This window comes from Sinocyclocheilus grahami, unplaced genomic scaffold, assembly GCF_001515645.1.
Source record: "Sinocyclocheilus grahami isolate Dianchi unplaced genomic scaffold, SAMN03320097.WGS_v1.1 scaffold277.1, whole genome shotgun sequence".
Lineage (NCBI taxonomy): Eukaryota > Metazoa > Chordata > Actinopteri > Cypriniformes > Cyprinidae > Sinocyclocheilus > Sinocyclocheilus grahami.
The window spans coordinates 757,746-781,131 of NW_015505456.1; the positions used below are offsets into that span (position 1 = coordinate 757,746).

Genomic DNA, 23,386 nt, shown 5'->3' on the forward strand with positions numbered 1-23,386 from the left:
TTAAGTATAAAATGAAGAATTGAAAATTATGGTCCTCACATTTTTATTTAAACATTATTTTATACATTTTATTAAATCATTATATCATCCATCTTCTCAGCTGAAACACTATTGTTTTTCAGCTTAGATACACAGGTTGAGCAACGTCTGGAACCAAAAATAGAAAAGGCTGTAATATTGTGTAGCTGTTGCAACAAGGCAGAAGACAGTGGTTCTTACTCAGGAAATAATCCATTCAGCTAATAGTAAAACAATGCAGGAGACATGAGGCCATTCAGACTGCTGTAAGTGACTATGGCTCACAGAAAGCAGCGGTTGTGTGTCTTTACGAGGAAAACAATCTTCACTTTGTACTGTAACTGACCGTAATCTGTCTACCGCTTCAGCACACAAACCTCCATATGGATGGCTTGACTGCCAGACACAGATAGAGGTCTCTGCAACTTAATTAACTAAAGGACTTTTTAACCCAACAGAATGGCTGGAAATCCAATACTGATTAATTAGGCCTGTGATTTAATGGTGTGTGGAGTGTAGGAGATTCGGACTGTCCTTTAAATATCTGATTGCAAAGGTTGCTTCATTTCATTAAACAAGTCATAATTAACCTGCCCTCTTTTTAAAGACTAGCTACTTTTATCATCAAGTAGCATCATGCCTGAGGAGAAAGAGTCATTTTGTTTAATTTTATGGAACACATTCTATCTCATATGTGCTTATGTCAGATGGCCATAAGCCATGAATTAAACACAAAAACATAGACGCAATGTCATAAAATCTCTTTCTTTCAAATATCCATGCTGCTCTGGCCTCAAAAAGACTCATGGGATTAGTTATCAACACAGCCTTTTTTGAAGGAGAGCCTGGGTTTCAGAGGTGGAGATTCAGAAGGCTGCTTTACTTGGCATCTGATCTGAGAACAGACAGTCTCATGCCCTCGAATCCTGTCAGCACTTCTGAGGAAAGGAAGCGACCCCAGATTTTAACCCTATATGCGACATTAAGACCTCGCGAGACGTGGGCTGATGACGTCATCGTTTCAGAAAATATACGGATTCGCTGTCCACACGAAACGCAAGGGCGGCGTTTTCACATTTATCCACTCTGGGACCCGGTTTCAAAAAATATCGGTTTCACTCTCCCAAAATGCCGGATCTGTGTGGACGAAACTCCTATACGATACAAAATTTACGCGTATACAGCTAAACGAGTCTCCGTGTGGACGGGGCCTGAGACAATGCTTTCCTGCCACTTTCCTGGATTTTTCCAAGTTTCCGTGTTTTCATTGTTATACGGTAGGGGGTGCTATTACACATCTTCTGAAAGAGTACTGAATGCCTAGATCAAACACAGGCGAAGAAGCAGAAACAAGCAATCGCATATCTAAGCAGATGCATATATAAAATAATGTGATCGAAGATTAAACAACTTATAAACCAAAACTGCTCAACATTGCCGAATGAAATGATGACCCAGGAAGTGCAAGCTTTGGGGCTGTTGATGGAAGCCATTTACTCTATATATGTTTTGATCATTGTTCTGAATCCGATCAGGACGTAGTCTTTTGAAAAGAGTTAAAAGTTGTAAAATTATCAAGCTGGAAATTATATAGTCACAATGTAAGTCCTTGCAAGAAAACATATTTCTACAAATCAAAACATTACTGAATGATTTGTAGTTTCCAACATGCTTTCAAGACTATTACAACTCATTTCAGAAATTACCAAAACCTAATCTATTTTAGCCAACTAGAAATCATGACCTGCCATTTCTGGCAACAACAATGTAGAACAGACAGAAAACCATTTAAAACATTTTAGTTTGCAAAAAAAACAAGTTCAGTGAATGTAACCTTTCTAGTGGCAGAGCAGTACTGGCCTGAAACTGTTTCACACTGGCCCTGGGTCATTCTTATGATTGAGCCTCTCAGTTAAAGGCACATAACAGTAAACAACTGAAGTCCAAACCACCCAGAAGAATGTTTCTGAGAATACACCTCCATCATGTAGTTTCAAATAAGTACACTCAAATGAATATAATCAGCGACATTTGTAAGTAATACCTGGCTCCTGTGGAGAAGTAAGGGGATATATCAAATCTCTAAAGTGGAGCCTAATTTGAGCTCTCCGCCCAAGTACTCTGCAAAGCTGTAGATGAGAGAGGAATGAAGAAAATACTAACAAGCTGGCACCTCCAATCCAATTAAAGTCTGTGATGGCATGTCAGACACATAAGGAGATCAGGGGGAGACCGAGATTGGTTCTTACAGGGTCTCAAAGACAGAACTAGACAGATTGAACTGGTACTGTAAATGAGGGACTTTCTGGAACAAACAACCCTAGTACTGACTGAATGGAGTCTGGCATTGCTACTCCAACAGTACAACCAAAATGATAAAGCTGTGCAAGGCAAGGCTCAGGTATAAGGTGAATCTGAAGCAACTTAAAATTTGAACTTACAAGTTCAAATTTGTATTCACTCTATTTGCGATGCAAAAACTAATATGCTTTGGCATTAACGTACAGGGTTCTGGTCGCTCTAAAAAGGTGTTTTGCTGAGAGCAGAGAGACTAAGAGGAGCGCTTGCAGGTGTTAAAGCCTGAAGAAAAGTAAATATGCAAAGACGTTTGGTCTTTCTTCTCATGCCAGAGATTGAAAGCATGAATACACAGGTTGTTCTACACCTTTCATCACAGAACAGCGTTTACCTCAAGAGAGCCCATCAAAAAAGCATTTGATGTTCCACACAAGCATTTAAAAATGAGTGGTGGGGATACTTTACAGTGGGGCCAGTTAAAGCTATGTGGATTTGCTGTTTACATTCTGGCCACATTAGTTTCTGAAGATAAACAATGCTAAAGGATATAAAAATACAAATTAAGTATAAAATGAAGAATTGAAAATTATGGTCCTCACATTTTTATTTAAACATTATTTTATACATTTTATTAAATCATTAAATCATCCATCTTCTCAGCTGAAACACTATTGTTCTTCAGCTTAGATACACAGGTTGAGCAACGTCTGGAACCAAAAATAGAAAAGGCTGTAATATTGTGTAGCTGTTGCAACAAGGCAGAAGACAGTGGTTCTTACTCAGGAAATAATCCATTCAGCTAATAGTAAAACAATGCAGGAGACATGAGGCCATTCAGACTGCTGTAAGTGACTATGGCTCACAGAAAGCAGCGGTTGTGTGTCTTTACGAGGAAAACAATCTTCACTTTGTACTGTAACTGACCGTAATCTGTCTACCGCTTCAGCACACAAACCTCCATATGGATGGCTTGACTGCCAGACACAGATAGAGGTCTCTGCAACTTAATTAACTAAAGGACTTTTTAACCCAACAGAATGGCTGGAAATCCAATACTGATTAATTAGGCCTGTGATTTAATGGTGTGTGGAGTGTAGGAGATTCGGACTGTCCTTTAAATATCTGATTGCAAAGGTTGCTTCATTTCATTAAACAAGTCATAATTAACCTGCCCTCTTTTTAAAGACTAGCTACTTTTATCATCAAGTAGCATCATGCCTGAGGAGAAAGAGTCATTTTGTTTAATTTTATGGAACACATTCTATCTCATATGTGCTTATGTCAGATGGCCATAAGCCATGAATTAAACACAAAAACATAGACGCAATGTCATAAAATCTCTTTCTTTCAAATATCCATGCTGCTCTGGCCTCAAAAAGACTCATGGGATTAGTTATCAACACAGCCTTTTTTGAAGGAGAGCCTGGGTTTCAGAGGTGGAGATTCAGAAGGCTGCTTTACTTGGCATCTGATCTGAGAACAGACAGTCTCATGCCCTCGAATCCTGTCAGCACTTCTGAGGAAAGGAAGCGACCCCAGATTTTAACCCTATATGCGACATTAAGACCTCTGGATGGATGGATGGATGGATGGATGGATGGATGGATGGATGGATGGATAAAGCCTCTTGTTGTCTGTGGCTGCTGTCTTGCATGCAAGCTGATCTCTGGGCTTCTGTCTCACTGCTCAATGCCCATGAGCTGTCATCAAAGAAGTGGAGAGCTATGTCTGCACCTAAAGCATGTTCATTGCACACAGTCTGTTCTCTGCTGTTCTGAAAACAGGACTGGTGCTCCAACAACTTAATGCTCACCTGATGAAACTATTCTAAGATCAATCCAAAAGGGCACATTTAATCAAGAACACACCCCAAGCCAACCATTTTCAGCTGCTGTCTCAGCCTTAATTGTGCCAAGTCTCTGTGGCAAATAAACAGACTGTGTAATCCTGCACTTAAATGCTGATACAAGGACAGCTCTCAGTTATCAGGTTTGTGCTTGATGATAATGAACTCATCCTGGAGCTGTGTGAGCATTTTTCCTCAAACCTGGCAGAGTCTGATATGCTGCATAAATGCAATAAAAATTCGGTAATAATTTAGTCACCCTCAAGCTCTTCCAAACTTTTCTGACTGACTTACTTTCTTCTGTGGAAGAAGAAAGAACTTTTTTTTTATGTCTCCGTTTAGGTTTTTTTTCTGTCCATACAATGAATGTCAATGGGATCCAATGTTGTTTGGACCCCAGCATTCTTGAAAAGATATTTTGTGTTCCACAAAAAAGTTTCATCTGAGAGTTCCATGTTCTGAGACTCTGCTCACCGGAGAAATTTGTCAAATGAAAATTCCAGTCTTTCTGCAACAAAAGTAATTTAGAACTTATTTAATCTTTGGCTTTCTTTAAACCTTTTTTTGCAGACCACAAAAAGGAAATAAAGAGTTTAATGATCTTAGGAGAAAGGCAAAACCACACTAACCTGAGATGTATTGTAATTATGGTTTTGCTGTGGTATGGTCTTGGTTCCCAGAGGAACAATTTCTATGCTAAGTCTACATATCAGTATTCAGTCAAATAAACAGGAGAAATTGTACCAGAGGGCACAGAGTGTCTACCGAGAGACCAGGCTCATCAAAACTCTTCTGCATGCTCTGAATTCTTCTGCACATGTAGACCTTACCCAAGAGAGGGTTATAACTCACTAAGAAAACGCAAACCACCAAAACAACTCAGTATTGAAATTCTAGCTAACCCAAATAAGCACCATCATGAAAAACTTTCCATCCCACTACTGCTCTTCAAGAATCCAAGAAGAGGAACTGGTAACTCAACTAGAAATAAAAGATCTCTCCGCCAAAGCACAGGTGTTTCACACACCTTGTCTAAAAGATGGTAGTTGCCGCGAATAAAACTGAAGCAGACGTTTAACACACAATCATCTTCATTAAAAGTAGTAAGACAAACGTATCTTTCCGTTGCTGATGCCGCGCGCTCTCCTATTGCGGTCTTTGATCTTGAAATGAGCTGATAATTAATAAAATGCAGTGCTTATCTTTTTATTTTGTTGACGTGAACTCCGTTAAATGAGCAATATCACTCGAGTGATACACCTTTTGGCTCTATATCAGCATGGATGTGATTAGGCCAGAGGCACGAGGCCGCAGGCCGAGAGCCGGAGGCAATCACAGCCGCTGATATAGAGCCGGTATCACTCGAGTAGGAGAGTGATACTGCATTTATACAACAGTTCGACGGAACATGTGTGTAATTAAACAAGAAACAACAGAGTGCCTAATAAAACCCTCTTTTGTGCGGAACTACTTCCTTCCGCCACGGATTCAAAGCTCAAGTTGACAGTTAAACATACGTCACTTTTAGAATACGTATCAAGGGCGTGTGCTGCTTCAGTTAGGTTATTAGTGAGAAATAATGAGGTTATAAGAGAGAAACAATGCGGCAAGACGTGCATCCGAATGAGAGAGAGAGACCGCGAAGCTAGACGTTTCTTCTTATATTAACTAACGTACTCTACGATTAGCTCAGTGAATAATAAAAAAAAAACACACAGACCCGGCTAGAACAAGCGGAGTGATACAAAATATTTTGTTGACGTGAACTCCGTTAAATGAGCAATATCACTCGAGTGATACACCTTTTGGCTCTATATCAGCATGGATGTGATTAGGCCAGAGGCACGAGGCCGCAGGCCGAGAGCCGGAGGCAATCACAGCCGCTGATATAGAGCCGGTATCACTCGAGTAGGAGAGTGATACTGCATTTATACAACAGTTCGACGGAACATGTGTGTAATTAAACAAGAAACAACAGAGTGCCTAATAAAACCCTCTTTTGTGCGGAACTACTTCCTTCCGCCACGGATTCAAAGCTCAAGTTGACAGTTAAACATACGTCACTTTTAGAATACGTATCAAGGGCGTGTGCTGCTTCAGTTAGGTTATTAGTGAGAAATAATGAGGTTATAAGAGAGAAACAATGCGGCAAGACGTGCATCCAAATGACAGAGGCAAGACGTGCATCCGAATGAGAGAGAGAGACCGCGAAGCTAGACGTTTCTTCTTATATTAACTAACGTACTCTACGATTAGCTCAGTGAATAATAAAAAAAAAACACACAGACCCGGCTAGAACAAGCGGAGTGATACAAAATTGTGAAAGGACGTAGCGATACCAGTACAATATCTCACGGTTCTCAACCAATCAGATTTGAGAACCAGAACGAACTGTTGTATAAATTTAAATATAGCGCGGGAACTGAAGATCGGATTTATATCACTTTTGCGACGACACATTTATGTGGTCAAGTGTAAATGGAAACGTTTGAACAAATCAGATAGATATCCGATCAGCAAAAACGCATGAAATGACCAAGTGTAAACAGGCCCTTGAAAGTTGAGGAAAAAAGTTGAAGTCGTCTTAAAATGGACAAAGCGATAGAGCAACAGACGATAGTTAAAACAATAGATAAAATGACAGAACAAAAGACAAAACAATAGATGAAAATGATAGAATGATGAACCCAACGATAGATAGAGTGATAGATAAAACAATGGACAGAACGATAAAATTATCCAACAAAACAATAAATGACAAAGATACGATAGATAGAGGGATAAAACAATAGAAAGCTATAGAACAATAAAATGATAAACAATGATAGAACATAAACATAAAATGACCGACAGAATGATAGAATGATGAATAGATGAAATGATAGAACAATTGATCGATAGGTAGACAAAGTGACAGATAGAACAATGTATAGAGTGACAAAATGATAAAGACAGACCGATAGACAGCATGATAGAATAATAGATAAATAGAATGATAGAACGAACGATATAACTATTGATAGAACGACTGATAGAACTAATGATAGAACTAACGATAGAACGATCAGATAGATAGATAGAATGATATCATCATCATTCTGTAAAAAATGCAAAAACTGAATATCTTTCTGAATTAATATTTAAAAAATTCACACAATCCCAAAAATCTGTTTAATACTTTAAATACTATTTTCTCTCCTGCTAACGCTTCTGGTCTGGACAGTACTCTAGAGACCTGTGCAGCATTCTTACATTCTTTCATGGGAAAGGTGGACGCCACACGGCCTATTGTTAGAATGTGCAGTCATGACCCATCTGAACCACTTACTTGCCATGCTTTTTTTGAATGGTTTGAACCAATATCCCTGTCTGAGCTTGGCAATATAGTTCACAAGATTAAGCCTACCACTTCTTATGTTGATGTTATGTCATCTCTTTAGAGAGGTCCTGGAGACAATCAGCCCTAGTGTATTGGCTATTATAAACAGATTTTTAGACAGTGGTCGTGTTCCTATATGCCCCAAACAAGCAGTGATCACACCTCTTCTTAAGAAGCCAAATTTAGACATAACCGATCTTAAATATTTTCGCCCCATTTCTAAGCTACCATTCTTGTTATCTTCATTTGTCTCACAAAACAATATTTTAGATCAATTTCAGTCAATTCCATCATAGCACCGAGTAGGGATGTAACGATTCACTCAACTCACGATTCGATTCGATTCACGATTTTGATTTCACGATTCGATTTACGATTTTTTATTTTTTTTTAACAAAATGAGATTTAAGACAAATTATAAATGAAATGTGTCCTTTTATTATTGCTTGGACAAAATGCTGCACATTTCTTTGTGAAATTGAAATATAACACTATAACAATATACTAATATAGCACTTGTAAATTATTGCTCTTTTGTTGGTTTTGATTGCTTCTATTGTCCTCATTTGTAAGTCGCTTTGGACAAAAGCGTCTGCTAAATGACAAAATTTAAATATAATGTAAATGTAAATAACAAAACTACATTGAAATTTTAAAACAAGCCCCAAATCAAATAAATAAATAACACAAATAAAATAATTCTCTTCATATAAACAAACTAAGGCTTTGTCTGTGCTCTTTCCATTTAAAATTTGAGGCAACCACTGCATTTTAATCTTGATCCAAACAAAGATGCTGCATACATGCAACATGAGCAGTTTTTAATCTAAATTAGATTGTATAATTTCGAAATTTGAAGCAAAAACAGAATGGTTTGACTTCAGTTTTGTGAAACTATACATAAAAATATCTGCATGAAAAATACCATCTAAACTTTTCTAAAGACAGTAAGTTCCCCTCAGACATGCATTCATATAAACTCCTACACCTAAATGAATCGCGATTTGTTTAGCATCTCAACCGTTTTGAATCATCACATATTTGAATCGATTTTCAACCAGCTCGCGGCTAATCGTTACATCCCTAGCACCGAGTCTGCACTGCTTAAGTTGTCGAACAATCTACTCCTTGCTGTGGACTTCGGTAAACCTGCTATTTTGATGATGCTTGATCTTAGCTCTGCATTTGATTCAGTTGATCATGCAACCTTTCTTAAACGTCTAAGGGATGAAGTTGGGATTAGGGGCCCAGCACTGGATTGGTTCTCATCATACCTCTCTGATAGATCAGTTAAGGTGATGATTGGAAACTCTTCCTCTCCTTCTGCACCGCTTATCTGTGGGGTAACTCAGGGGTCCCTCTTGGGGCCTATTTTATTTTGTTTGTATATGCTCCCCTTGGGTTCGATCATGAGGAAATATAATATTTTATACCATCGTTATACTGACGATACTCAGATCGATATTCCTCTTAGCTCTGATCACTCTTATTCTGACCTTTTAAATTGCTTTGAAGATATTAAATGTTGGACTAGTAGAAACTTTCTCCAATTAAATGAGAGCAAAACTGAGATTGTTGTCTTTGCACCCCTAGGTGCTGTCTCTGATATCACTATTAATCTAGATTCTTTGTCATCAAATATTCATCCTTTTGCTAAAAACTTAGGTGTGTTTTTTAACACTGATCTGAATTCTGAAAAACAGATAAGTGCTGTGGTAAAGAGCAGCTTCTTTCAACTAAAGCAAATAGCCAAATTAAAATCTTCTCTTGCTTGAAATCTAAGGGGGATCAGGCTTTTTCTGTAGCCAGTCCTAGACTATGGAACAGCATACCTCTGGACATTAAATCCTGTTTTTAAATCCCGCCTGAAGACTTATCTGTACTCCTTGGCTTTTGGTTAAAATTTATGTTTGTGTATTTTAATGTGTTTTTGTATTGATGATTTGTGTTTTTTTTGTGTGTCTTTTCTTTTTATTCTCTTAATCTCTATATATTTACTTTATTTTTATATGTACAGCACTTTGGTATACACTAGCTGTTTTTAAATGTGCTATAGAAATAAACTGACCTTGACCTTGGTAGAATGAACGAACGAATGATTGAACTAACGATAGATAGATAGATAGATAGATAGATAGATAGATAGATAGATAGATAGATAGATATGTGTATTTTAATGTGTTTTTGTATTGATGATTTGTGTTTTTTTTGTGTGTCTTTTCTTTTTATTCTCTTAATCTCTATATATTTACTTTATTTTTATATGTACAGCACTTTGGTATACACTAGCTGTTTTTAAATGTGCTATAGAAATAAACTGACCTACAGACTGTGAGAATGAACGAACGAATGATTGAACTAACGATAGAACTAACGATAGATAGATAGATAGATAGATAGATAGATAGATAGATAGATAGATAGATAGATAGAGCAAATGACTGACTATATCAAGGTAGCTGGCTTGTGTTTTAGACCCAGTAACCTTTCCAAGCGACCCCAAAGACCTCGATGAGCAGGTTCAAGTGTGTATGATTAGTATTTGATTACTAAACTATGCAGGTGGATCTCTAGGAGCAGGATGGACACCCCTGTCATTGGAGAACCGGACCTGGGTATGAGTTCAAGTACTGTGAGAACTCTAGACCCGCGTGAGCTGGGCCGGTGTCATTCCAGGAGGACTCACTCCTGTTCGCTGAGTCATGCATCAAAGCAGCTGGCTGAATACATCTGTCAACACTGATTCCCTTAACCTGACACGATCCTTGTCTGAAGTTTACCAAGACATATTATTTACAGTGCAGAGTCCAAAGCCTTACAGCATGCATGGGCATTCACACAAACTTTGTTGGGCAAAAAAATCAGTCAATGAACTTGTAAAACCTACTAAATGGAAGATGATCACATTAAATTTTCCTGACAGGAACAACTAAATAAATAATATACTCTTGAATTCCAATTGTAGGCTTATGAAAATATTGATTCTACGTACTAATTAGGAATCAATCCAATCATGCTCTGCATAATGGTATGCAACCAATGATTGTTTATCATGAATCTTTATTTCAGCTTTTAAAAGTGTGTCAAACATGCAGAGACACGACAATATCTCCAGTAAGTAAACATAGTGAGCAGCTGATGGTTTTTAACAGCGCACTGTGGGAATTTTTAGGATGCAAAAGTAACACTGGAACGAATCTGACAGGACTAGAAATGGATGAGTCCCTGGGCAGTGCCACTAAAATAATGATTCAGACACAACCTTTGAGCTATAGTTAACTTGAAAGTTCTTCTATGTGGTTTAATGGCACTTGTTTAAGAAATATGTTTTGTGCTCAAAAGAAAGCAATATTATTGATAGAGGACTCATATTTTAGACATGAAGCAATGTTTTGAAGTTAAAAACATCTTAAAGAAGGAATATAATGGTCTGGAATAGTGATGTGTATTACTGTGATGCTTTTATCAGCTGTTTGGACTCTCATTCTGACGGCACCCATTCACTGCAGAGGATCAATTGGTGAGCAAGTGATATAATGCTACATTTCTCCAAATCTGCTCAGATGAAGAAACAAACTCATCTACATATTGGACGGTCTAAGGATGAGTACATTTTTTTGTATTTTTGATTATACTATTACTTTAAATATTGCTTTTCATCGTTAAAACGTACTATGAAACAATTTAGGACCCAAAGCACCTGGTTGTTGCACCACAATAGAAAGATTTTCCATAGTAACCATAACCATACAGTTGTTTCTGCAAAACACCTAATTGATAATGTTGCTTCAAAAACTCTATGATAAAAGTAAGCAAACACATAAAAAGATCCATAAAGGACCAATGATTTTACTATAAAAAAAAAAGAAAAAAAAAAGGTGTAGTTATAGTTTGGAGGCATCTCCGTTTACCATAGTAAATATCAAAGCAGGGACAACCATATTAAACTTCAAGGAGACACATTTTAGTTTTGGTGAGTCAAACAACCATTGCATTTACAAAAACCGCTCTTCACCAAGATGACAAACGGTTGCACATGGCGTTCACACTCACCTATGGCAGGTGTTTCCGGCACCCATTTGAGCTGGCCGATCTGACGCACCTGAAACGCCGTTTTCACCTCGTGACAGCTGTGAGCGTGCGCGGCGGACAGTGTCGCGAGCTCCACCGCGAGCACCGTAATAATCCAGCTGACATTCACGCGGGGCATGACGGCATTTCAGTGAAGAAAGCAATGAGGTGGAATTGCTTAATGATCAGAGACTGGCTGCAAAATGTGTAAAAAGAAAAGAGGAGAAAGTCGCCTGTGTCGGACTTTCACATGCTGCACCGGCTGTAGTGAGTCCTTCCTTCCCAAACCGAGAAGAGAAAAGCGCCGCTGCGTCCCGTTCACTGAGAGTGTCACTGAATTCATTCAGCATGTGGAATCATTCAGAAATCTCTCTCTCTCTCTCTCTCTCTCTCTCTCTCTCTGTCAGAGTCAAAGCTTTACTGACACTACTATAAGTGTTATATCCACTACAGTAAGCATTTACATTATTTGCAAAGCATATAAAGTACTTAATTGACAAAGACAACGATTCATAGTTTAGATTAAATAAAGAAATAAATGGAAAAAGTTTACATATTATTACTTGCAAAATAATATGAAAAAGTCTACAAATAAAACTTTAAAAATTTTTTATTGTGTATATATATATATATATATATATTCGTAGCCAGTGTTGGGGGTAACTCATTACAAGTAACGCGAGTTACGTAATCAGATTACTTTTTTCAAGTAACTAGTAAAGTAACGCATTACTTTTTAATTTACAAGAGAATATCTGAGTTACTTTTTCAAATAAGTAACGCAAGTTACTTTTTTCCCCCAATTTATTGATTGACAGCTTCCGTCCCCGTGATGAGAGAAATCAGAAGGTGTTATTGTAGTTCTAAAACAAATATGAATATGCATTAATTCATCTCACTCACAAAAAACAAAAACACAGATTCAGTATTCCTCAAAATGAATAAAAATAACGCAACTCTGAATATGACGCAAACCTGCAATAATTAAATGTTAAACAACACAAATATCCTTTATGTATGTAATCCCATTCTATTCACCAATGTCTTTGCTTCTGACCTTCGATGATCCAGTTCAACCGTACTAATAAGCAAAAATTACTCATCTTTTTTTATTGCTGAAGTGTGTTGAAATGACTTCTGCATTCTACTGTACGGACGTAAATGTACTTTCCCTTCAGTCTGAGGCTTATTCATTTCACTTTTGATGTGAAGAGGCTTTTATATTTGCCAAAAATAGAACTTTTTTATTTTAAAAACAAACAAGCAAGCCCTGTGCAGATTTTAAAAGTAACGCAAAAGTAACGTAACGCATTACTTTCCATAAAAAGTAACTAAGCACCGTAATTAGTTACTTTTTTATGGAGTAATGCAATATTGTAATGCATTACTTTTAAAAGTAACTTTCCCCAACACTGTTCGTAGCTTACTTTATTGGCATGATTGCATATTATATTACTGTACATAATTGCCACTGTAATGTTAGACTGCAACTTGCAAAGCATACTTCAGTCGCAGATCTGCCTCAACTATTCAATTTGCATCAGTGAAATATTCAAAGTATGATCCATAGCAATTCTGTAACTCTGCGTTCGAGATAAAACATAACCTGCCCCGTGTGAGGCTCGAACTCACGACCTTCAGATTATGAGACTGACGCGCTGCCAACTGCGCCAACGAGGCTGATGCAGAAGGGGAGGTAAACGCTGGTAACAACGCTTCTGATTGGCTGATAAATATGTCTAATTATTTTTGGCCGATTGTGATTGGTTATGAAAGTTTTTAAAAGCAGCTGCAACCAAGTCTTTGTCGTTTTTACGTGTGCTCTCTTCTCCGACGCCATCGGTTTACTGTTAGTGTTTTAATATTGACCCACACTGTACTAAATGCTGCTAATATTTCTGTCAAATCAATCCGTTATTTAAAATTAAAATCGCCCACTTACTGATATAATTTCTTATTCTTTATTTTAAAATAGTTTTGCAGGGTAGTCTATGTTTTCGTGATGATTTGCCTCCCTCTGGTGGACTGTTAGGTTGCTCACGCAAACAGAAAGTTGATTTAGCAATCAATAACGTTTCAAGTTAAACTGAATCAATGCACAACAGTAAATCCTCTATAATAAAGCAGTGTGTTTGCTAACAATGAGGTGATATAACGCCATTTACATATCTTGTATACTCTTTTCCTTATACTCCACGCAGCATTGTATATAATGTTTTAAACTGTATTTGTATTGTGTATTTTTCTTAATTGTTATCTGTATGTCGTGGCATCCAGAGCAGCAGGCGATGGCCAAAGTAATTCTCCAAGGAAGGAGAATTACTGGTCTTCAGCGGCACCTGTGGAGGATACCACCAAAGTTTGTCCACCCTACTAAAGACCAGCTCAGGATGCCCCTGTGCTGTCCACCTAAACAGGGCCTTGGCGATCCACCTCTGGTCCACTTCAGGCAGGGTGTGTGTCCATCCAGCCGGAAGACAGACTCGTCGTGCTGAAAAAGAAAAGAAAAAGAAAAACAGAAAATAAACACATAAATAAACAAATGCAAATTCACATTGCTTCACTTTACTTTATTATCCCTGGAAAGGAAACTTTGAATACTTTAAATAAGTATAAACGTACATGCCACATATGCCTCCTCAAACTTAGCTGCCTCTGCCAGCAGTGTGCTGTCATCTATCTCAGTGGACACAGAGGGGTGGGTGAGGGTGGCTGAGGGCCCTGTGGCTGCCTCAATGGGCACAGTCGGACAGGTGAGGGTGACTGAAGGCCCTGTGGCTGTCTCAATGGACACAGTCGGGTGGGTGAGGGTGGCTGAGGGCCGCGCACGTGCCTGGGCCAAAGCTACAAAAAAACACAGGACAAACTGATAAACATGACTACTGAACAGCAATAAATACTAAACAAACCAAAAAAGTGTTATACAAATAAATGTTTGCTTACAAGGTGCGACTTTGAGGGGGGAAATCAGCCTTTCTACAGTCTTGGTCAGGTTTTTCTGGTTAGGCAACTTCCTAACCAAGAGGGAGCGGAGAGAGGCAGTGGAAGTATGGGTGGTGGTAGCGTGCTGGGTGGGGGGAGTGAGCTGGGTGGGGGCAGTGAACTCTGTGGGGGCAGCGTGCTGGAAGTCAGCAGCATGCTGGGGAGCTTTCCCAGCATATTGCTCTTCCTTCATGGCAATGGCAATTCTGCCAGAAGGAAAGAGCTCAAAATACTCCCTGAAACTCCCCTTGTTGTGGGCATGTTCTTGGGAGTCTTTGCTGCCTCCTGTGGGGTCCCTCTTCATAGCTGCCACCAGGTAAGCAGCATACCCCAGGGCATTTTCAGCCACCCACCTAAATGTTTGCCCGCGAAATACACCAAACTGGATTTCAAAGAAACCCAACAGGTGCTTTCTGTTAGACAGATCTCCGTGGTGCTGACTTAAGCTTTTCTTGGCTTTGTCCAGCACTTTCTCCGGGGACAGGGGTCTTGTGTATGACTTTGCTTTGTTGCCTTCCTTCACCTTTGTCGCTTCCACTGTATCAGTCAGATTCAGGCTGCCATCAGCCCGTCTCCTGAAGCGAGGTTCCATCTACGCCCCCAGAATTCCACAGGCCTGTATCCTTCCACCTCCGCCTGGAGCTGATCGCAGAGCACCCAAAATTCCACAGGCCTGCACATTTATAGCTGTAGAGACACACACGTGACCAGACCATTTTAGCTGGCATCACTGCAGTCCATTAACATTTGGACCCACGTGTGATGCCATATTTGTAAGTTTATTATAGAAACAAGTCATGTGATGCATTACAGTTATTTTACACAATAAACGGGACTTTTTGTGTGTGTGTGTGTGTGTGCAATAGTCACACTTTTCTATTTCCCTTAAAAAAATAACACCCAACAATGGTTATCACAAGTAAAGCGATTATTATTATTTATTATTTTTTAAGAATATTATTATTATTAATAGTAAATAAATATTATGAAAAAAGCATTGTTAATGACATTATTATTAATAATATTAATAATAATAAAATGCATATTTTGCTGTATTTTTATTTTTAAAACTATATTTTAAGTTTTTAAATCAGAAGTGACAATAATTAAAAATTGGTTCTTCTTTTTGAGACTGTTAAACATAGTAGTTTAAGTAAACTTTTTAGATTATTTAATATTATGTTTGCTGATAAATGGCACCAAAAACACTCAACAATGGTACTCACATCATATGTAATATTAATGATAATAATCATCATCATTATTATTTCACAATATTAATATATTCAGTATGATATGTTCAAAATATTAATCCAACTTTTTTCATTTTTAAATAATATTTTAAGTTCAAAAAAAGAAGTAAACAACAAATAAAAAATTAGTCCTGCTTTATGAGACACTTGAAATAATAACTTTAAACAAAATAATGTGTATATGTCATAAAATTGTAGAAAACAGTGTCAACCTTATACAATATATTTATGTTAATTGATTAATTTATGTGTATATTGTGCATTTATGGGCTGTTATTACAGTAGCCTCAAATCTTACAGTGGCTCAGTCAATCAAATTTTTAAAGCCTTGATTATATCCTTCAGCAAAATACAATTTACCACACAATTCTCCAGTATCTGATGTATTTCATGTTTTTAGGGGTATTAATTAAATATCCAGTCTGCTATATCTCATACTGTATGTTTATGTAACCACTCACCACCTCTCTCTCTTTCTCTAGGTGATAATCAGTATGCAGCTAATGTCAGGTGATCCTTGCTTTAAAAAGTAAGTTGTCCCTTAATTTTTAATAGATTTGGAAAAGTTTGAATTTCATATTCAAATCTAAAATCTGCATCCTTCTGAAAAGACCAGCATATGTTTTGGATGCTGGTCTTCAGCATGGGCCTAGTTTATTTAAGTTTAACAAGTGATACAGAAAGACCACGCTGGTTGAGCTGGCTCAACCTTGAGTAACCCAGCAGCTCAGAATGACCTTGTAACTGTGCGACAATAGCACATGCAGCTGCCGTGATGCCTTTGTATTTGTTTGTGTGTCTATGCAGCTGTGCCAGAGTGCTTGTGCCAGTGTTTTTCTGACACCAATGTCTAGGACTGCATGAACACAGGAAGTCTGGTTCAACCACTTCTTGGTGATGTTTAGTTAAACAGAGTTGACAGTCAGACACAGAGGTGGTTTTTTTGTTTTTTTTTACACAGAGGTGTCTGCAGCTTGAAACCTCCGATTATTAGTTGAGGTGGTATGTTTACTCAACCATTCTAAAGTAAGCAGTAAGATTTATATTCAAAAGAAATTATACTTTCATTCAATTCAGTTGATCAGAAGTGACAGTAAAGACTACAGAATCCTCAATAAGATGCATCACAGTTAATATTAAAAATATTAAGCAGCACATTTGTTTTTAACACTAAAAATAATAAATGTTTCTTGAGCAGCAAATCAGCATAGTGGAATGGTGTCTTCTGAATGATAAGTAGCACAATAATGAAAAATGTTACATTATTCAACACTGAAAATAGGAAGGTTGTTGGTACAAATTTTTTTTTTTAATTTCTGATAAATAATTAGCATTTTAAAAATTATTTACAGGAATTTTTGTGAAGAAAAGTAAATGTGTTTTCTTTTTTCACTGCCCTCTCTCTTTATGTATTCAGATGCACTAGTATTTCTAGTATATTGGAGTAATTGTGTGGATGTGTTTGCATGCATGTTGAAATAGTTGACATTTATTCTGACATTTAGAGGGCGTAATATTAATCATCTCACACAGCACCCAGAAACACTGAAAGGTGTGCTTCCTGTTATGTAAGCAAGCTGGCACACAATCTCCCATTAAAACAACACGTACAGTGTTCTGACAGTGGATTAGCAACCGAAATGAGTGACAAATAAACCTCCATGAAGAGGTGTGTGTGTGTGTGTGTCTCACTTCTGTTGTCACAGACATGTGAATCGTGCTCTAGTGAGAGTTGTATCATTGCTTCACTGTGGATGGTTGTCAAAAATAGTCATGCACACTCATAAATCAAAGTGTTTGGTGGTGTTTCCCGATGAGTGTGTGTTTGTGAGTCCTGCAGAAGTGTTTGTGTGTGTGTGGGAGTGCTCATACTGCGCCTCGAGTGCTTTTAGCTCTGGCTGCTGTGTCATAGTTTTATGTCACTGTCAGTTTTAGAGGCACTTAAACCAGTGAAACGCCAGATTAGTACTGTATGGATTAATATCCCCTGAAATCTGTGTTTATAGATTATTCCTTCTCTAGAAATATTTTATATAGTTTGCATGACCTGGCTGGGTTCAGTTTATCAAAAGAATGATTCACTCAAAAAATACAGTTCTGTCATAATTTACCTAACCTTATTTTTTCAGACCTGTATGACTGACTTTCTTCTGTTAAACACTGAATTAGACATTGTTAATGTGTTTTTCCCTCTAAATATTAAGGCTCATATATCAAATATTTAAATACATTTCTTTAAATATAGTTTTGTAAAAAATATTTAAGTTACTGTTTAAGTTAAGAATAGTATATTATGTGATTTTTGTATATGCAACAATAACAATCCACTGATTTTTTTTTTCTTTTTTCTAGAAAACCTAGGAAAAAGTTGCTTCAGTCATGGTTCTGTTCCAGATGAACTGGGAAAGTGTGGTCACTCAAGAACAGCCAGTTATGCCAGCCAACAGTCCAAGTTTTCCGGTCTGTTCATTCACACCATATGTATTTTTTTTTTTATTCTATGACTTTTTGCATTATATATGTGCATATATATATATATATAATATTGATCAGTCTGGACATTCTTGTAGGCTACAGCACGGGTCATTCGCGCTCCTCCAGCCTGACGGAGCTCTCTCATAGGAGGAACTTGTCTGTGGGCAGTGCCTCCACTGGGATTGGCAGCCTACCAGAGCCCAGTGAGGACAGAGAGTCCCGCACACAGGCCTGCACACCTTTACCCCAGCACTTAGCCACACCGTCCCATAGTGGGATCACAGCCAACAGGTGTGTGCATCAGCTCTTCCGGCAAAATGTGTTTGTAGAAAAATCTTTTAGTGAAGTCTTGTATGTCTTGTCTGTGTATATGTTTGTATTTCAGGCACCCTGTAAAACAGGACTCGGTTGAGTCTCAGTTAAAGCGAGTGGATGCTACCAGAGTGGATGCTGATGATATCATCGAGACAATCCTACAGGGCCAAGACTTCAGCCGCAGCATACTGGACTCCAGTAATGAAGGTACTATTAGAAAGCACCTTGATGCATGCAGCATTTACAGTCCAGATGTTTAAAATCCTGTTAAAAAGCCATATCATGTAAAAATGGATTTTATTTGCTTGCTTGAAATAGCACCGCTGGATGCATTATGAAGACATGCACTATTGTTCAAAAGTTTGGGGTTGACAAGATTTTTAAATATTTTTGATAGAAGTCTCTTATGCTCACCATGGCAAAAATACAGTAAAAATAGTGAAGTATTTTTACAATTTAAAATAGCTTTTTTCTATCAGAACATATTTTAAAATGTAATTTATTCCTGTGATGGCAATGCTGAATTTTTTTGCATCATTACTTCAGTCTTCATGTCACATGATCTTTCAGAAATCATTCTAATATGCTGATTTGCTGTGTCAAGAAACATTTCGTATTATCAATGTTGAAAACAGTTGTGCTGCGTAACAAAATATAATAGTATAAATGTCGTTAGTGTCGTTTTTGATTCATTTAATGTGTCCTGACAAAACATTTTACTGTATGCCGTTACTATTCATTATTAGTTTAACTAATGTAATATACACTGCTGTTCAAAAGTTTGGGATCAGTAATATTTTTCATGTTTCTAAATAAGTGTCTTATGTTCATAAAGGCTGCGTTTATTTATTCAAAAATTCTATTTTTATTTCTGAAGGATCATGTGACACTGAAGACTGGAGAAATGGCTGATGAAAATTCAGCTTTGTATCACAGAAATAAATCATATTTTAAAGTATATTAAAATAGAAAACGGTTGTTTTAAATTGTAATATTTCACAATATTGCTTGTATTTGATCAAATAAATTGATCAAATACTTGATAAGCATAAGGAACTTCTTATATATGTATATCATTATGGTATCATTAGGGATGTTTTTGGCCTTTTTATCATCCACCAGTTGACATGAGGGTTTATATTAGTGCTGTCAAACGATTAATCGCGATTAATCACATTCAAAATACAAGTTTTTGTTTACAGAATATATGTGTATGTACTTTATATATTTATTATGTGTATATATAAATACACACACATGCATGTATATATTTAAGAAAAATGTTATTTATATATTTATAAATAATATGAATTTATTTAATATGAATATACATATGTACATATAAATATTTTCAAAATATATACATGCATGTGTGTGTATTTATATATACATAATAAATATTCACAGAACACACATATATTATGTAAACAAACTTATTTTGGATGCGATTAATCGCATATATATATATACTGTATATATATATACATACATACATACAGTATATATATTTGTGCTGTCAAACAATTAATCGCGATTAATCGCATACAAAATATAAGTTTTTGTTTGCAAAATATATGTGAGTGTTCTGTGTATAATATAAAGACACAAATACTGTATATATTTTGAAAATATTTACATGTCTATATTTATACAACAGTTCTGGTTCTCAAATCTGATCGGTTGAGAACCGTGAGATATTGTACTGGTATCGCTACAGGAACGTCTTTTCACAATTTTGTATCACTCCGCTTGTTCTAGCCAGGTCTATGTTTTTTTGTTTACTATTCACTGAGCTAATCGTAGAGTACGTTACTTAATATAAGAAGAAACATCTAGCTTCGCGGTCTCTCTCTCTCTCATTCGGATGCACGTCTTGCTGCATTGTTTCTCTCTTATAACATCATTATTTCTCACTAATAACCTAACTGAAGCAGCACATGCCCTTGATACGAATTCTAAAAGTGACGTATGTTTAACTGTCAACTTGAGCTTTGAATCCGTGGCGGAAGGAAGTAGTTCCGCACAAAAGAGTTTAATTACACACATGTTCCGTTGAGCTGTTGTATAAACGCAATATCACTATATTGATCATTCATAACATTTATATTATAAGTATATTTAATATATAAACACAACATATCTTTCTGAAATATACACATGAATGTGTATTTACAGTGGGGCAAAAAAGTATTTAGTCAGCCACCAATTGTGCAAGTTCTCCCACTTAAAAAGATGAGAGAGGCCTGTAATTTTCATCATAGGTATACCTCAACTATGAGAGACAAAATGAGAAAAAAAATCCAGAAAATCACATTGTAGGATTTTTAAAGAATTAATTGGTAAATTCCTCGGTAAAATAAGTATTTGGTCACCTACAAACAAGCAAGATTTCTGGCCCTCACAGACCTGTAACTTCTTCTTTAAGAGCCTCCTCTGTCCTCCACTCGTTACCTGTATTAATGGCATCTGTTTGAACTCATTATCAGTATAAAAGACACCTGTCCACAACCTCAAACAGTCACACTCCAAAAACTCCACCATGGCAAAGACCAAAGAGCTGTCAAAGGACACCACAAACAAAATTGTAGACCTGCACCAGGCTGGGAAGACTGAATATGCAATAGGTAAGCAGCTTGGTGTGAAGAAATCAACTGTGGGAGCAATTATTAGAAAATGGAAGACACACAAGACCACTGATAATCTCCCTCGATCTGGGGCTCCACGCAAGATCTCACCCCGTGGGGTCAAAATGATCACAAGAACTGTGAGCAAAAATCCCAGAACCACACGGGGGACCTAGTGAATGACCTGCAGAGAGCTGGGACCAAAGTAACAAAGGCTACCATCAGTAACACACTGCACCGCCAGGGACTCAAATCCTGCAGTGACAGACGTGTCCCCCTGCTTAAGCCAGTACATGTCCAGACCCGTCTGAAGTTTGCTAGAGAGCATTTGGATGATCCAGAAGAGGATTGGGAGAATGTCATATGGTCAGATGAAACCAAAATAGAACTTTTTGGTAAAAACTCAACTTGAGGAGAAAGAATGCTGAGTTGCATCCAAAGAACACCATACCTACTGTGAAGCATGGGGGTGGAAACATCATGCTTTGGGGCTGTTTTTCTGCAAAGGGACCAGAACGACTGATCCGTGTAAACGAAAGAATGAATGGGGCCATGTATCATGAGATTTTGAGTGAAAACCTCCTTCCATCAGCAAGGGCACTGAAGATGAAACGTGGCTGGGTCTTTCAGCATGACAATGATCCCAAACACACCACCCGGGAAACGAAGGAGTGGCTTCGTAAGAAGCATTTCAAGGTCCTGGAGTGGCCTAGCCAGTCTCCAGATCTCAACCCCATAGAAAATCTTTGGAGGGAGTTGAAAATCCATGTTGCCCAGCGACAGCCCCAAAACATTACTGCTCTAGAGGAGATCTGCATGGAGGAATGGGCCAAAATACCAGCAACAGTGTGTGAAAACCTTGTGAAGACTTACAGAAAAAGTTTGACCTCTGTCATTGCCAACAAAGCGTATATAACAAAGTATTGAGATGAAATTTTGTTATTGACCAAATACTTATTTTCCACCATAATTTGCAAATAAATTCTTTAAAAATCCTACAATGTGATTTTCTGGATTTTTTTTCCTCATTTTGTCTCTCATAGTTGAGGTATACATATGATGAAAATTACAGGCCTCTCTCATCTTTTTAAGTGGGAGAACTTGCACAATTGGTGGCTGACTAAATACTTTTTTTCCCCACTGTATATATACATAATAAATATACACAGCACACATACATATATTATGCAAACAAAAACGTTTATTTTGGATGCGATTAATCGTTTGACAGCACTATTTTTCCCCCCCTTTAAGCCTTTGCACCAACTGAATGATGTCTAAAATAAATATGTATGTGTGTTGCAGAGGAGGGTCTGCGGCTGTTTGTTGGGCCAGGAGGCAGCACTGCACTGGGCTCTCAGCACACCAGGTGAGATATATTATGTAACTTTCCCTGCCCCAAGGTCGCCACGGCAATTGGCATTATCCCTTATGCCGTCCTTGTGTGATACATGGTCATTGTGTTTTGCATTATAAGAAGCAGATTACAGAGAAATATAATGTTACATGAGCTCTGACAATATCATAAAATTGCAGACTGTGGTAATGTAATTCTGTAATGTAATGTAATATAATGCCTTGTCTCTCTCTTTCCATCATTCAGGGTTGGTGCAGGAGCTTTTGAACAGGTGGTTATAAAACGCTAGACTGAACGTCCGTGGGGGAAGGTGATGTAATATCCTGTGTCAAACGAGAGGACAGCAGTTGTCTTCGATCACAAGTAGCAGTTCTATTCTGGGGTCCTGACACATGGGCTCTAGGAATTTGTGGAATCACTGCTCCCCCTAGTGGTAAAACTCTGAAGACCGACAGAAGCTTTGCTTAAGATCAAAGTAACAGGAAATACTTGGATTGGTATTCTTTTACCAAAAATAGATAGTTATAGTTCTCACAGACACTTTAAAAAACACTTTGAACCACTGGTGGAACTGAAAAGACGTGTTACAGATTCAGGACTATTTTTAATGTAAAGATCAGCTTTTTTAAATCCACTGACACAGACTGATGCACTTTGGATTGTCTGATATTTCCTTGGTTGGATGCTGCTAATTTAAAAAATAATAATAATAATACTCAAGTATAATAATTTACTCATGATTTCAAGTGGTCAACTTAATCATATTTC

At 37.4% G+C, this 23,386-nt stretch overlaps 3 protein-coding genes and 1 non-coding gene across 4 annotated transcripts in view; 1 reads left to right on the forward strand and 3 right to left on the reverse strand.

Annotated features, from left to right (window-relative positions):
• The window catches only part of LOC107600089 (glypican-5-like), a 123,379-nt gene extending 111,325 nt beyond the window's left edge, over window positions 1-12,054 (reverse strand). Inside the window, exon 1 of the mRNA XM_016291879.1 lies at window positions 11,595-12,054. Coding sequence (XP_016147365.1) covers window positions 11,595-11,751 — 157 coding nt within the window. The 5' untranslated portion in view covers window positions 11,752-12,054. The remainder of the gene's footprint in view (window positions 1-11,594) is intronic.
• Window positions 12,055-13,219: 1,165 nt separating this feature from the next.
• trnam-cau (transfer RNA methionine (anticodon CAU)) lies at window positions 13,220-13,292 on the reverse strand. The gene has a single exon. It is a non-coding gene; the product is annotated as a tRNA-Met (tRNA).
• Window positions 13,293-13,858: 566 nt separating this feature from the next.
• Window positions 13,859-15,186, reverse strand: LOC107600090 (uncharacterized). Its single transcript, XM_016291881.1, has 3 exons — window positions 14,556-15,186; window positions 14,235-14,456; window positions 13,859-14,103 (listed from the first exon to the last, which is right to left on the reverse strand). Exons 1-3 carry the CDS (start codon window positions 15,184-15,186, stop codon window positions 13,859-13,861), a joined length of 1,098 nt encoding a protein of 365 aa, XP_016147367.1.
• Window positions 15,187-15,500: 314 nt separating this feature from the next.
• Window positions 15,501-23,319, forward strand: LOC107600091 (protein FAM102B). The gene is made up of 6 exons (XM_016291882.1): window positions 15,501-15,513; window positions 18,200-18,307; window positions 18,418-18,613; window positions 18,708-18,844; window positions 22,567-22,630; window positions 22,865-23,319. Exons 1-6 carry the CDS (start codon window positions 15,501-15,503, stop codon window positions 22,905-22,907), a joined length of 561 nt encoding a protein of 186 aa, XP_016147368.1. The 3' UTR covers window positions 22,908-23,319.
• Window positions 23,320-23,386: the final 67 nt, after the last annotated feature.

Bases quoted from the DNA above. Each gene is read 5' to 3' on its own strand.
- LOC107600090 (XM_016291881.1), bottom strand. From the start codon at position 15,186: ATGGAACCTCGCTTCAGGAGACGGGCTGATGGCAGCCTGAATCTGACT. The intron at 14,457-14,555 runs GTAAGCAAACAT...GTTTTTTTGTAG, and splicing joins CCCCCTCAAAGTCGCACCTT to CTTTGGCCCAGGCACGTGCG. The intron at 14,104-14,234 runs GTACGTTTATAC...TTTCTTTTTCAG, and splicing joins TGAGGAGGCATATGTGGCAT to CACGACGAGTCTGTCTTCCG.
- LOC107600091 (XM_016291882.1), top strand. The intron at 18,845-22,566 runs GTACTATTAGAA...TGTGTGTTGCAG, and splicing joins ACTGGACTCCAGTAATGAAG to AGGAGGGTCTGCGGCTGTTT. The intron at 22,631-22,864 runs GTGAGATATATT...TCCATCATTCAG, and splicing joins CTGGGCTCTCAGCACACCAG to GGTTGGTGCAGGAGCTTTTG.